The following is a 15,513-nucleotide window of genomic DNA, read 5'->3' on the forward strand; positions in this document are numbered from 1 at the left end:
GCACCCGGTATGCCCTACTCTCCCCCTGCGCATGCGCGAAACGGGCACTCACAAAGCGTCCCAGAGCACATCTGGGCGCGCGGGCCGCACAGCTGGAACACGGGACCCCGCGCGGCCCCGCCCGTCGGGCTCCGCGCCGCTCCCCGGGCCGGGCAGGTAGTGGAGCAGAGCCGGGAGCGGGCGGGCCGGTGGGGCGGGGCCGGCGCGGGGAGAGGGGGGCGGGAGCCTGACAGCCGGGCCCGCCGCCCGCCGAGCAGCGAGGGACAGAGGCGCGGGAGGCGCGCGGAACCAGCCGCAGCCCTAGCCAGAGCCGGAGCCCGCGCCGCCATGCCCCTGGCCTTCTGCGGCAGCGAGAACCACTCGGCTGCCTACCGGGTGGACCAGGGCGTCCTCAACAACGGCTGCTTCGTGGACGCGCTCAACGTGGTGCCGCACGTCTTCCTGCTGTTCATCACCTTCCCCATCCTCTTCATCGGTGAGCGCGCGCGGCGACAGGCAGAGGAGGGGAGGAGAGAGGCGAAGGGGGAGGAGGAGGAGGAAGCACCGGGCGCCGCTCGGCTCCGCGTCCCCTTCCGGCCCCGCGACCGCCGCTCGCCTCCCTCTCGGGGTCTCCTGCTCCGTGCTCTGCCTGGCAGTTACGGCACTCACATGCCGCTCATCCCCTCACTCCCCGGGCACCCCCAACTCCCGCGCCTCCTGGCTCTCCAGGGTGCCCCCGAACCCGCGCGGAACACAGCGGACGTCCCTGACCCAGGGGACCCCCAAGTTTCCTCACAGCAGGGCGGGAGCTGGGGTGGGGAAAGGGGAAAGCAGAGGTCTCCATTCGCACTGGAAAGGTCGGGAGGGGGTCGGGCCGCGCCCTCGGTGGAGCAGCTTAGGGAGCCGGGGTTACCCCTCCTCCAAGACACCCTCCCTGCTGGTCGCCGCTGGGCCCAGGGAAGAGAGCAACCTGCCCCTCGGAGGCCGGAATAGAGGCCCCGCCAACTCCTGCGCTTCCCCCGGGCTGAGCCAGGTTGTTGCCTCTGACAATCCCCGGCCCCGCGCGCCCTGGGTGAGGGGAGGCAGGATCCAGGGACTTGGATCCCCTTCCTCAGCTACCTCGCCGGGGCGCGTCTCGGTCACACAACTTCTCAGGCTCTGTGCCCGAGTAGCCCGGACTGGCGGGCGCAGCGACCCTGGCGGCTCCGATCGCCCCGGCCTGAAAGCCTTCTGCAAAGTTGGGCGCCCCTGCCGGGACTGCAATGTGTGCCTTTTCGCTCGGGACCCCTCACCGCGCTCCAAGAGCTAGAATCCCCCAGGTCGGTCAGCTCTGTCAACTTACAGGATGCCCCCTGCCTCCCCCAAAAGTGTTAATTCATTTTAACTAAGGGGGGAAAAAAAAACGTTTACATACAGCTTATAGGGTCGCTATGAGTCGGAATCGACTCGATTTCCTGGGAGGAAGCTTTTTTTTTTTTTTTTCTGGGAGGAAACGGAAGATTGTCACAAAATTAAAAAGAGAAAGGGTACTGCAGAAGCAGGATTACTAGTTATTGACAAACAACTAGGCTGAAATAGGAAGCATATGCAACATATATTCATAAAAAAAATGCGTATCAAAAATTGTACTAGCATTCAACTTCCGTTCTCAACCCAACAGCTTATCTACCTGATGACTTGTCACATGAGAGCCGCATATAAAAATGAGGTGCCTGCCCATGTGGGCCTGCATGGCCTGGTTTCATGTGTACCACTGGGGGATCCTCATGCACACATGTACAAATGTCTACACTTCCCACGCCTCACTGTGGATCTCATGCACCCTCCTGGGACCCACCAGGTCTCCCCTAGGTGGGCCAGGCCTGCCTGCCTCTCACTGTCTCTCCCTGCAGGATGGGGCAGTCAGAGCTCCAAGGTGCACATTCACCACAGCACGTGGCTCCACTTTCCGGGACACAACCTGCGCTGGATCCTGACCTTCATGCTGCTGTTTGTCCTGGTGTGTGAGATCGCGGAGGGCATCCTGTCTGACGGGTGAGTGAGAGTGGGTCTGTTTCACAGTGCTTCCCGAAAGGCCCAGAGAGCCCTCAGCTCACCTGCATTCTATGAGCCAGCATCATTTCCTAATAAATCTGGCAGCTGTTTACCCCGCATCTTGTATGTCAGGTGCTCTGTGCTGGGTGCTGGAGACATGGAAACGAGTGAGACCCAGGCCCTGCCCTCAGTCCCGGAGGCTAACAGGAACACAGACCTGACTGCCAAGGCCCAGTAAAATAATCTTAGAGCCTGCTAGATTGCCTCAACTCCCGTGGAAGATGCCAGGCCTCTTCCACATTCTGCTGGAGTTACCTTCTTCGGGGGGGGGAAAAAAAATTCTAAGCATGTCACTCACTTGCTTAAAAGTTAAAACCCTTCTTTGATTCCCAGTGGTTTACAAGGTGCAGTCTCAGCTCCTCAGTCTGGCATCCAGCTTTCTCGGGGTCAGCCTCACCTGCCTCTAGCCTCAGTCCTAAACCTTCTTCTCCTGCCCACCTTCCCTGTAGCCTCGCCACTCAATCCTCACACCTCGCTCCTCTCAACCCCTGCTAGCGCACAGATTATATTGTATGTTAAAATCTATCTATTTGCCAAAATGTTTCCCCCTGAGTCAGAAAGCATCTCAGAGTTGGAATCTGGGTCTTTTTCATCTTTATATTCACAGTGACCCCGTTCAATAAACATTTATTGAGTCCTCAGGAGACTCAATGAAATACTGTTGTAGGTAAATACTCGGGGAGGGGAGGGAGGGGAAGGAGGGCTTGGTTCTGATTAGGAGCTGGGCAGGCTTCAGGGATAAGGGAGATTCTGAACTGAGCCTGGAAGGATAACTTATGTGTTGATAGGCAAGGAGTTAATAACAGGGAGGGCCAGTGGCGCTGGAGCGGGGAGGGAGGAAAGCAGTGGTGGTGGGGAGCAGTGCAGAGTGGCCGGTGCATAAAACACATGCAGGGGAGCGATGGAGGCTGAGGCTGGGAAACCAGGCTGGGACATCTCAGGGAAGGCTTTGAATGTCAGGCTGAGTGTTTGGGTTGGGTTCTGCCAGCAGTTTGGAGCAGAAGAGAGATGTAATCAGTGATATAATCAACTTTTAAGTGAGGACCTAAGTGGGGGAGGGTAGTGTCCAGGACAGGTTGGAGGCAGGGTGAAGCTGGAGGTAGAAACAGCACTGTTATGGATTGAGTTGTGCCCCTCAAAAATATGTGCCAACTTGGCCAGGCCATGATTCCCAGTCTTGTGTGATTGTCCACATTTTGTCACCTGATGTGATTTTCCTAGGTGTTGTAAATCCTACCTCTATGATGTTAACGAGGTGGGATTAGCAGCGGTTATGTTAATGAGGCAGGACTCAATCTACAAGATTAGGTTGTGTTTTAAGACAATTTCTTTTGAGATATAAAAGAGAGAAGCAGCAGAGAGACAAGGGGACCTCATACCGCCAAGAAACAAGAGCCAGGAGAATAGCGTGTCCTTTGGACCCAGGGTCCCTGCTCTGAGAAGCCCCTTGACCAGGGAAGACTGATGTCAAGGACCTTCCCCCAGAGCCGACAGAGAGAGAAAAGCCTTCCTCTGGAGCTGGCACCCTGAATCTGGACTTCTAGGCTACGAGACTGTTAGAGAATAGATTTCTTTTTGTTAAAGCCATCCACTTGTGGTATTTCTGTTACAACAGCGCTAGATGACTAAGACAAGCATTTAGGAGGTGATTTCCATAGTCTAGGTGAGAGATAACTGCAGCTAGAAATGGTGTGTCAGCAGCAGAGCAGCCATCTCACTAACCAGGCATGAGGCATGAGGCATGGAAGCTTTGGCAGGCTCAGGGATTGCCTGACGGAAGGCATGGCAGTCGGATGGGGGGTGGGCTGGGACATTTGCCTTGACTATCCGAGGTCCTGCCCCTCTAAACTGAATTCAGGTCATGCCCAGGCTTCTCTCCTGCCAGCCCTGGCTCCTGTAGCTAGAGGGCAGGAGGATGGGATGGGATGCTCCCCATTCCCCCCACACCTCCCACCCCTGTCACCTCCCAGTGACCCTGCATCCTGGCTTCAGCAGTCATCTTTGTGATAACTGCTTGCCTTAGGGTGGCAGCGACTCCTGATTATCCAAGTCTGCCATTCCAGCAAGGAGGTCAGAAAGCATACTGCTACATAACTAGCAGGTGACACGTCTGCCTCCCACCCCAACACCCCTTCCAAAGCAGCACAGATGCTAGAGAGGGAGGGATGCCTTGTGAACCCTCAGATCAGAAATACTCCTGGGCTATAATTAGCTGGGGTGACAGAGAGGAAAACTCTCTGACTGTGGAGAAGGAAGACAGGCTTCTGCTATGTACCAGCTATTGACAAGTCATCCAACCTTCCTGGGCCTTACTTTCTCTACCTGTGAAATGAGCACGGTAATCCCTGCCTGGCCTGCCTCATGAAGCCATGGAAGATGTAATTCCAGTGTGGAGAGTCAAGAGCATAGAGTGGCAGAGCCCTGGGCAGAAGTAAGCCTCACGATGGTATATTCCAGAATTTGGGAAACTGGAGGAGTCAGGTCAGGGACTCCCTCTTGCCTGCTATCCAGCAGCTCCTCCTGTATGGGGCTGCACCTCCACCCAAAACTCTCCAGCTCAGTGCATTTGGCCATCTCCTCCCCAAGGGGCAGGTCAGCACCTTTCATTTGGTCTTTGCTGACCTCCATCTGTGAACTCACATCTCTGGGCAGGCAAGCATGGAAGAAGGCTTGGAAAGGGGCAGACAGGAGGACAAGCCATAGACCCTGCCCCTGTGGCACCTCCAGTCCATCCCAGCTTAGGTTTTCAGACCTGACTGAAAGCTGGCGGGGGGGTTGGGAGGGTGGCAGGTGGAGAGGCAAGTGGGAGTAGGGGCTGGTTAAGGCCAGGATTTTTCAAACTCGGATTTGGCTCGGGGTAAGTCTCATTTAATGATTAACTAAACCCTGGTGGTGTAGTGGTTAAAAGCTACAGCTGCTAACCCAAAGGTCGGCAGTCTGAATCCACCAGGTGCTCCTTGGAAACTCTATGGGGCAGTTCTACTGTTTTATAGGGTCACTATGAGTCAGAACCAACTCGACGGCAGTGGGTTTGGTTTTTTGGTTTAAGGTGTCTTAAACCTGTAGAGCTTTCCTGTCTTCATTTAAGTATTATTTCTGTGTGCAATGCTCTGAATTCGGAACAACCAAAGCAGCGTAGATTAGTGAGGTGTCTTAGTTATCCAGTGCTGCTGAACAGAAATACCACAAGTGGTGGCTTTAACAAACAGAAGCTTAATTTTCTCACAGATAGGAGGCTAGAAGTCTGAAATCAGGGTGCCAGCTCTAGCGGAAGGCTCCTCTGTCTGTCTGCTCTGGGGAAGGTCCTTGTCTCTTCAGCTTCTATTCCTTGGCTCCTTGGGGGTCTTCATGTGGCATGGCATCTGTCTTTCCCCGTCTCTGCTCACTCGCTTGCTTGTTTAATCTCTTTTCTATCTCAAGAGAGATTAAGATGCATGCTATACTAATACTGTCTCATTAATGTAACAAAGAAAACCTATTCCCAAATGGGATTCTAACCCCTACAGGGGTTAGAATTTACACCACATATTTTTGGGGGGCACATTTCAGTCCATAACATGAGGTATCATTCAGCAAGGACAAAGGGGGCGTGCTTCTCATGTGCCTCTTTCTTCTCAGGGAGATCATACTGTGCAGACTTTCATCTCGTTGGCAGGAATTAGGTTATGTGGCCGCCCTTAAAGCAATCACTGGCAAAGGGGTATGGAATTGCATGGCTTTTTGGACTGATGGTGATCCGTCCCCAGGAGCTGGGCGCATTGCTGCTGGAGCAAACCTGTAGTTCTTTTAGCAAGGATGAAGGGGAGAAAGCTATTTGGTGAACACCTCACATGCTCTATATCTACACCCCAGTCCCACCAGACCCCGTGGGATCCCAACATGGCTGCTATGCCCCTCACCCCTTATCTGTTGAACTCTTGCTCATCCTTTAAAGTCCAGCCTGGTGCCATCTCCTTTGTGAAGCTTTCCTGGTTCCTACCCCTTCCACTGGGCTCCCTCAGCCTTCTGCCCATTTGAGGTATCACTTACATAGACTGCCCAGTTGGACAGTTAACTCTGGGTATGATTGCCCCTCCTGGCTGTCATCTTCTCCAGGGAAGGGACACCTGGTACTCTGGATAGAAGGAACAGAATAAGCAAGGGCAGCGGGAGATTATAAGAGGCCTTCTGAGAATGGAGAGGGTCCTGACATGGCTGAAGCAGGAAGAGCAGCCTGAGCAGTGCTTGAAAAATGGACTCAGTCCATGTCACCTGGGCCTTTGGTGTCAGGCTGAGGAAGGAGCCACGGAAGGGCACAGTCAGGGCCAACTGAGGTGAGCCACCTCACCTGAGGAGAGGAGGTCTAGGAAGCCTGAGGTCTGGGAGAGGGATCTGACTCCCTGTGGGTCTTATCACCAGGCCAGGCTCCACCTACCAGAAAGGCTCTGTGAGTTAAAGTGGGGAGTGGATAATCTGGTATTGCCCATGCCCCTCTTCCCATCTCAAGGGAGGGAACAAAATCAGTGACCTTGGGCATGTTACTTAACCTCTCTATGCCTCAGTTTTTATCTACTTCATGGGGTTTTATGAAAATGAAATGAGTTAATATACATCAAGTGCTCAGAACCAAACCAGTGGCTGTGGAGTCAATTCCGAATCATGGTCATCCCATGTGTGTCAAAGTAGAACTGCGCTCCTTAGGGTTTTCAATGGCTGTAACCTTTTGGAAGTAGATTGCCAGGCTTTTCTTCCAAGGCATCTCTGGGTGGATTCAAACTGCCAACCTTTTGGTTAGTAGCCAAGTGCTTAGCTGTTTGTGCCACCTAGGGACTCCATACTTAGAAAGGTGCTTAATAAATGTTGACTATAATTAGTGTTGTTTTATGCCACCTGGGGAGGGGTGTCAGTGCTGCCTTGTGCTGTTGGCTGTGCCCCTTAGTTACCAGGTATGTTTGGGGCATGGGCTGTGGACAGAGCAGCCAGTATATGGAGTAGAGCTGGAGGGCCTACTGTGTGCTGAGCCATAAGCACGAGGCGTGGGTCTGCTCTACTGGGGTACTCAGCACATCTACATCCTGTCTCTCTCTTGCCCCCATCTCAGGGTGACTGAATCCCGCCATCTCCACCTGTACATGCCAGCTGGGATGGCGTTCATGGCCGCCGTCACCTCTGTGGTCTACTATCACAACATCGAGACCTCCAACTTCCCCAAGCTGCTCATCGGTAGGGGCAGGGCAAGGGATAAGGAAGGGGAGGGATGGGTGCCTTCATTCATTTCTTCAGATAATGTTTACTGAGGACCTACTCTGTGTCAGGCACTGTTCTAGGCACTAGAGATTCAAAGAAGTGAAGAAGACAGAGTTCCTGCCTTCATGGAGCTTACTGTCTGATGGAGGAGATAGATAGTAAACACACATAAATAAATAAATAGATGGTGATGATGCAATGAAAAACCTAAAGCTGGGTAAGGGGTAGAGGATGATAGAGGTGTTGCTGTTCATAGCGGGCAGGGAGAGTCTCTGAGAGTGAGCATGCAGATATTGGGGGGAAGAGCGTCCCATGCAGGGAAAACAGCAAAGCCTTCTAATAGGAACAAACTTGGCAAAGAGGCCAGTGTGGGTAAGTCAAGTGATCACTGGGGAGAGTGGTAGGAGATGAAGTCAGGGACCAGGAGAGGAGCAAGGAAGACTCCTAGGATTTGGGCCTGAGCGCTTGGGTGAGTGGTGGTACTAATAGCTTATATGGCAAAGGCCGTGGAAGGAGTAGGCTTTCTGGAGGGGCAGAGGGGGAAATCAAGTTCCTGTTTTGGCCATGTTGGGTTTGAGATGTCACTAAGACAGCCAGCTCAAGTGTTCGGTGGGCAGTTGGATAAACATACTGGACATTCGGTGGGAGGTCAGCACTGGAGATACACACCCAGCAGTCGTGGGCAGCTTGTAGGTGGCATCTATAGCTTGAGGCTGGATGAAGCTTCATGGAGAGAGAAGGGAGAAGCCCCGAGACCAGACCCTGTGGCTTGCCTACATTTAGAAAGGATCAACGGGGAGAAGCTGGCAAAGGAGACTCAGGAATTAGTGCCCGTTTAGGGCTTCCGATGCTTGTGACTGAGGTCTCAGACAAAGACAACGGTAATACCTACATTGCGTGGCAGGCTCTGTGCTAGGCTTCTTACACGGATAATCTCATTTAATTCCCAAAATCCCCTCTTGGTAATGTTACTACCCCCATTTTACATATGTGGACATTGAAACTCAGAGAGATAAAATAACAGTGAACACTCATTGAGCCAGGCACTTTCCTAAGATTTTACTTATATTAACACATTTAATCCTTAACAACAATCCTGTGAGGTAGGAACCACTACCATTTCTCCTTTATAGAGCAGAAAACTCAGGCTCAGACATTAAGTAGCTCGCACTAGTCCACTCAGCTAGTAAAGGGGCAGAGCTAGGTTTAGATCCTGGGGACTCTGCATGTGTTTCAGAGACTGCGTGTCTAAGGGCTGTTCATGTGTCTGGTCCTCAAACTGTGTGCTTGAGCCAAAGGTAGAAATCCACAGGTCTGCTTCTGTGTTTTGGGCTCAGTCTGCATGTCTAAGGTGGGGTTGTATACCTGGCCGTTAGACAGAGTTCAGCCGTGTATCATTAAATCAGACTGACTTTTAGCAGTCACAGCACCTAACTGACATCAAGCCAGTGACACCACAGTGTCATGAGCAGGCAAAGGGTGTTTCCCAAGCTAATCACAGGTCTACCTTCCCATGTAAGGTAGGTGGACTCCATCAGGATCTCCCAGGTGATCTCCTCACCTCAGGGCCCCTATGTGAATGTGGATGGGGGTGGGGAGCAGCAGGTTGAGAGAGAAGAGTGTTAAATACAGGTGTCAGAGAGCTGCCCACTCAGTTTCTGATGCAGCTCCTCATCCGCTGAGAGCCCCTCATTAACCATTGGGGCCTGACTGACTGGCACCCCAGAAACACCCTGTCTGGGCATCTGATGAGTTCATTTTACTTTCTCCAGCAAGCACATAATGTTCTCTCCTCAAAGTATAAATTATCACGAATGAATGGACTGATCATCTTCCAGGGAACAAGGACTGCATAACTCCTTGCATTCCCTTTTGTTCGAGCTCTGTTCCTGGGAAGAGGCTCCGTAGGGCCAGAAATTCTAGAACATGGAAATGTGAAGAGAATGCATCCCATGAGCTGTAGGGTAGGGGGCAGTGGGTGTTGAGGGAACAGCGAGCTCTTTTAGAGGTTAATGTCTGGTCACAGGTCTGGTGTCCCAGAGAAAGATAAACTACAATGTAGCTTATATTATTCTATGGAAGAACCAGGATCCTGGAGCCCCAGATGAGGTCAAGGAAACGTTCCATAAGAAAGTCATGCGTGAGCTGAGAATTGAAGGGTAGATAGGAATTAACTGAGAGATGGGTGAGAAGAGTGCTTCAGGCAGAGAGAACAGCATATGCAACAGTCCTGAGGCAGGAAGAACAGAGCATATTAGAAAATCTGGAAAAACGACAGAGAGGCTGGAGTGCAGAGAACATAAGGGTGCTGGACTTTGAAGGCTGGAGTGGCAGGAAGGACCTCAAAGGCCACACAAGTATTAGTCTTTATCCCAAGAGCAATGAGAAGCCAATGAGGGGTTTTAAACATGATCATTTTTTTTTTTTTTTGTGGAGGAAGGTGAGAGGGAAAGTGGAGAAACCAGTGAGAAGGTTCTCAAGGTGGTCCACAGGAGAGACGGTTGTGGTCTGGACTCAGGTGGTACCACAGAGGTAGAGAGAAGTTGATGGATTCAAGATAGGAGGTAAAATTGACAGAACTTGGGATTGGATGAGATGTGGGCTGAGGGAGAAGAAAAGAGGGGAAGAGAGAGGAGTAATGGGGATTCAGAGCTTAGAACTCTCCTCTGGCAGCCCCTGCCTTATACCATTTCCTTTTTCCTTCTTCTCTCAACCAAGCACTAAGCTTTTGCTGAGTATTGCTGTGTCTGCTCAGCCCCTAGCACTGCAGGGTAACCAAAAACCAAACCCATTGCCTTTGAGTTGATTACGACTCATAGTGCTCCTATACCAAAAAAAAAAAAAAAAAAAAAAAAACCCAAACCTGTTGCCGTGGAGTCCATTCAGACTCATAGCAACCCTACAAGACAGAGTAGAACTGCCCCCTAGGGCTTCCAAGGAGCAGCCGGTAGATTCAGTAGGACTGTGGAAATAACCCCTGGGCTTCGTTCTGGATCCACCACTAACTCCCTGTGAGACCTTGGACACCCAGTTTTGCCACCTGGGCAGAAATAGTAAGGGCCTGCCTAAGTCATAGGGTTGTTGAGAAAATCAAATCAGACCATACCTGTTTCGTGTCAGGGGCAGGACTTTGTTGTTGCTGTTGTTAGGTGCCGTCGAATCGGTTCTGACTCATAGTGACCCCACGCACAACAGAACGAAACACAGCCCGGTTCTACGCCATCCTCATAATCATTGCTATGCTTGAGCCCATGGTTGCAGCCGCTGTGTAAATCCATCTCGTTGAGGGTCTTCCTCTTTTTCACTGACTTTCTATTTTATCAGACATGATGTCCTTCTCCAGGGACCGATTCCTCCTGATAACATGTCCAAAGTATGTGAGATGTAGTCTCACCATCCTTGTTTTTAAGGAGCATTCTGGCTGCACTTCTTCCAGGACAGACCTGTTTGTTCTTTTGGCAGTCCCTGCCTACTATATTCTATATTCTTCCCCAACACCACAATTCAAAGGCATCAATTCTTTGGTCTTCCTTGTTCATTGTCCAGCTTTCACATGCGTATGAGAAAATTGAAAACACCATGGCTTGGATCAGGCACACCTTAGTCCTCAAGGTGACATCTTTGCCTTTCAACACTTTAAAGAGGTCTTTTGCAGCTGATTTGCCCCATGCAATGCGTCTTTTGATTTCTTGACTGCTGTTTCCATGGGTGTTGATTGTGGATGCAAGTAAAATGAAATCCTTGACACCCTCAATCCTTTCTCCATTTATCATGATGTTGCTTATGGTCTAGTTGTGAGGATTTTTGTTTTCTTTCTGTTGAGATGTAATCCATACTGAAGGCAGTGGTCTTTGATCTTCATCAGTAAGTGCTTCAAATCCCCTTCGCTTTCAGCAAGCAAGGTTGTGTCAGCTGCAGGACTAATGAGGCATATTTTTAAGTCTTGGCCCCAGCAGTTGATCCTCATTAAGGGCTAAAGAGGCTCTGATGTACAGGGTTGTGTCTGTCTGGAAGAATAGGGGTGTGGAGGCAGGGGGATGGCCTCCAGCAGTGGGATTCCTTGTGACGTGGAAACCAGACCAAGCTGGGGGCACATCATCCCTGTCCTAAGGGCTGGGACCAGAAAGCAGAGAATTCTGCCTTATAGTTCGAATCTGCCAGTCTCTCCTTGGAAACTCTGTGGGGCAGTTCTACTCTGTCTTACAGGGTTGCTATGAGTCAGAATCTACTCAATGGCAATTTTTTTTTTAATCCTATTAGGATACTAATGACTAATCCTAATGACAGCATCAAGCCACTGGGCAAGCTCAGCTCTGGCCATAGGGTAGGACTTAGTGTCTTGACCTGGTTCCCAGCCCAGGACAAGGCCGAGGCAGGCTCTAGCTTTGGTCCCCAAGGGACACCCTGGCATTCACATCCAGGCCCACCTAGGAAAGCCTCTTTTCTTCACTGTAGTTCTGGCGAGAAAGGAGCTGGAAGGAACTTAGGCTGACCTTATCTGCATATGGAGGGAAACCCTAGTGGCACAGTGGTTAAGAGCTATGGCTTCTAACCAAAAGGTCAGCAGTTCGAATCCACCAGGTGCTCCTTGGAAACCCTATGGGGCAGTACTACTCTGTCCTATAGGGTCATTATAAGTTGGAATCGACTTGATGGCAATGGGTTTATCGGCATATGGAGCCCTGGTGGTGCAGTGGTTAAAGTGCTAGGCTGCTAACCAAAAGGTCGGTGGTTTGAATCCATCAGCTGCTCCGTGGAAGAAAGTGTGGTAGTCTGCCTTGGAAACCCTATGGGGCAGTTCTGCTATGTCCTGTAGGGTCTGTATGAGTCAGAATTGACTTGACATTAGCAGGTTTTGGGAAAGGAGGACTTTATTAGTTATTGCTTTTTTGTTGTTACCAGCTGATAGTGGCTTATGGTGGTGGCTGGGGAATGAGAAGTCAGAGATACATGGTGGGTAGATGGATGGGTGGGTGGGTGGATGGATGGATGGGTGGATGGGTGGGTGGATAGGTGGATGGATGGATGGATGAATGGGTGAATGGGTGACAGAAAGATAGATAGACAAGTAGTAAATAGATAGATAAATAGATAAATGGCTGTAGAATCCACCGATAGTTTCTAATGTTTGCCTGCCCCAGAGAAGGCAGAGCCAAGAGGTCTGAGATCTGGAAGTAATAAAAATATTACGAACTAATGTCTAAAGAGCACCCACTGTGTGCCAGGCTCTCTGTGCTAAATGCTTTCCACGTATTGCTCACAACAACATATTGAGGTAACACTATTATTATTCCCATTTATGGATGAGAAAACTAAGGCCTAAAAAAAAAAAAAATTTTTTTAAGGCCTAGATAGGTTAAATGACCTACCCAGGGCCACGCGGTTAAGTCACAGAATCTGAGCCCAGGTGTATCTACCTGCAGGGCTCCAGTTGTAACCACTATACTGCACTGCTGCACAGAGCTGTGACTCACTTTTCCTCAGGGCCGAGAATTTGCATTTCTAACAAGTCCCCAAGTGATGCTAATGCTGCTGGTTAGGGACCAATTCTGAGAACCAGTAGTAGAGCAGTGGTTCTCAAATTTTATTATACATAAGAATTACTTGGGGATCTTGTTAAAATGTAGATTCTGATTCAGTTTATCTGGGGTTAAAATGTAAATTCTCAGCAGGGATTCAAACTGTAGTGAACCAGTTTGAAGCCCTGCTTTTTCTGTATCCCCACCCTCCTGTGGGCTTCCTGAGGCTCTGGGCTGGGAGACCAGGACCTGGGCTCTCACCCTCTTTGTCACTAGCTTGCTGCAAGCTTGGGCATGTCACTTCGTCTCTTCAGGTCTCAGTTCCCTCATCTGAAAAATGAAAGGGCTGGGTTAAATGACCTTTAAGACCGTCTCAGCTTGAAAATTGCATAAGGAAACCATTCTAACGTGGAGTTTATACTCATGGGCACCAGCATTAGGCCAATCCAGGCTTCATGACCTTGGATCAATTACTTAAGCTTTCTGAGGCTTGATAATTTTGTCTGTGAAATTGGGTGTGACAGCAGTACATCCCTCTTGTAAAGAATAAATGAGATAATGTAAAGTGCTTACTTGGCACAGAGCCTGCAACTTAATGACACTCAGGTAATCATTTTCCTATTCTTATTGTTTATTGTTAAGATTGGTCGACCAGCTTGACTTCCAAGATTATTGATGTTTTTGAAGATACTCGTGGTGAATGTTTTAATGTTTGTGCATTGTCCAGAAGTGACCCACTCTCATATACCCGTGCATGCATACCCCTTTACCCAGAAATGTGCACACTCACACCTGTAACACATGGTTGTCACATACATCCCTCCTTTGCTGACATTCATATTCTCTCCTTCCTTCCCATACACTTGCACACACATGAGTGTGCACACACGTGAACTTGTGCACACACATCCTCTGTGCTCTCCCATCTCTCCTTGGCAGCCCTACTAGTCTACTGGACCCTGGCCTTCATAACCAAGACCATCAAGTTTGTCAAGTTCTACGACCACGCCATTGGCTTCTCTCAGCTGCGCTTCTGCCTCACAGGGCTGCTGGTGATCCTCTACGGAATGCTGTTCCTTGTGGAGGTCAATGTCATCAGGGTGAGGGTAAGCAGGCTGTGTCCAGGCCACACCCAGGCCACTGCCCACCCCAGCACCAAAGACCGCCTGGGCCAAGCCAAGGAGCAGGGATTGCGGTTCTGACCTGTGTCCTGCCCCTGGGTAGGCAAGTCCAAGAAGGAGCCAGCTTGTTGTCCAGCTCACACAGAGGGGACTTGAGGCCAGTGCTCAGCCACTAGCCAGCTGCCTGCTACCCAAGGCTCCCAGAAGGAGAGAAGGTGACAGGATGTGTTAGCCACAGCTGAAAGATTTTGTGTTTAACCATACAGAAAGAAAAAAGTTTCAGGTACTGTTTTTTTTTAGACAGAGAGGGATTGTTTTTGTTTAGGTCCCTGGATGGTACAAACAGTTTGCCCTCGGCTACTGACCTAAGGGTTGTTGGTTCAAGCCTATCCAGTTGTGCCATGAAAGAAAGCCCTGACCACCTGCTTCCATAAAGGTTGCAGCCAAGAAAACCCTGTGGGGCAGTTCTACTCCGTAACACACGGCGTAACATGAGTTCGAATCTACTCGATGGCAATGGATGTGGGTTTTTTTTTTTTTTTTTGGTGTTTCTGTTTTAGTTTATCCATATAGCCACACATATATATAAATAAGTAAGTGTGATTGCGTACATGTCTTTTGTTTCATTATCCTTTTTGCTTACCCCCCTTCCTTCTCTCTTCCTCACCTTAGATTCAAACCTTCCCTTCCCATGCCCCCACCTTCCCAGGCAACCCAAATTAACAATCTAATTTACCCTTCCATATTTTGTTAACTTATTATTGACATAATGCCATACACATCTATTTAAACATGTATCTTTAGATATATGTTAGATATACAAAGCCTTTTATTCAGGTTTTGTTTTTGTTTTTTTCTCAACACATAGAGTTTTTTCCCTCAATATTTGTTTTCTAAAAATGGTATCATTTTGTATACAATTTTCTGCACCTTGCTTTTCTTACCCAACAAATACCTCTTAGGACTCCCTCCAGGTCATCTGGTATGACTCCAATTCACTCTTCTTAATGGCTGCGTAACATTCCACTATGTGGATAAGCCATCATTTATTCAGCCATTACCCTCTTGATGAGTATTCACTTTGTTGCCAAGTTTTTGTAAATAATGCTATATTAAATATATCTTTATGTATCCCTGCTTTTATTTCTGTGGGAGAGATTCCAAGGAGTGGAGAGGCTGGGTCAATTTTAATCGGTGTTGCAGATTGCCTTGCAGAAAGACCATAATCTACCAGCAATAAATGAGTGAGCTCTCTCCCTACCTCCCAGCCAGCAATGAGGGTTTTATCTCTTTTTAATGTCTGCCAGTCGGATGAGTGTGAGGTACTACTTTAATTTGCTTTTCTCTGACTCCTCTGCTTTTAGTTGGTGATTCTCAGGGTACAAAGCCTGCCTTAGTCAGGATTCTCTAGAGAAACAGAACCACTGAGATACATACAGAGAAAGAGATTTATTTCAAGGAATCAGTTCTTGCAATTGTTGAGGACTGGCAAGTTCAAGGAGCTCCAACGGTGCAGTGGTTAAAGGCTGGCAGTTCAAATCCACCAGCCACTCCTTGGAAACCCTATCTGGCAG

The 15,513-nt window shown here is 49.7% G+C and overlaps 1 protein-coding gene across 3 annotated transcripts in view; it reads left to right on the plus strand.

Moving 5' to 3' along the window:
• Positions 1-252: 252 nt before the first annotated feature.
• ABCC8 (ATP binding cassette subfamily C member 8) overlaps positions 253-15,513 on the plus strand; it is an 89,117-nt gene continuing 73,856 nt past the window's right edge. For all 3 annotated transcript variants that reach the window (XM_064288368.1, XM_064288369.1, XM_064288370.1), the window contains exons 1-4: positions 253-475; positions 1,872-2,013; positions 7,154-7,275; positions 13,758-13,924. In XM_064288368.1, the coding sequence (XP_064144438.1) occupies positions 328-475; positions 1,872-2,013; positions 7,154-7,275; positions 13,758-13,924 (579 nt within the window). In that variant the 5' untranslated portion in view covers positions 253-327. The remainder of the gene's footprint in view (positions 476-1,871; positions 2,014-7,153; positions 7,276-13,757; positions 13,925-15,513) is intronic.

Source organism: Loxodonta africana, chromosome 7 (genome assembly GCF_030014295.1).
Source record: "Loxodonta africana isolate mLoxAfr1 chromosome 7, mLoxAfr1.hap2, whole genome shotgun sequence".
Lineage (NCBI taxonomy): Eukaryota > Metazoa > Chordata > Mammalia > Proboscidea > Elephantidae > Loxodonta > Loxodonta africana.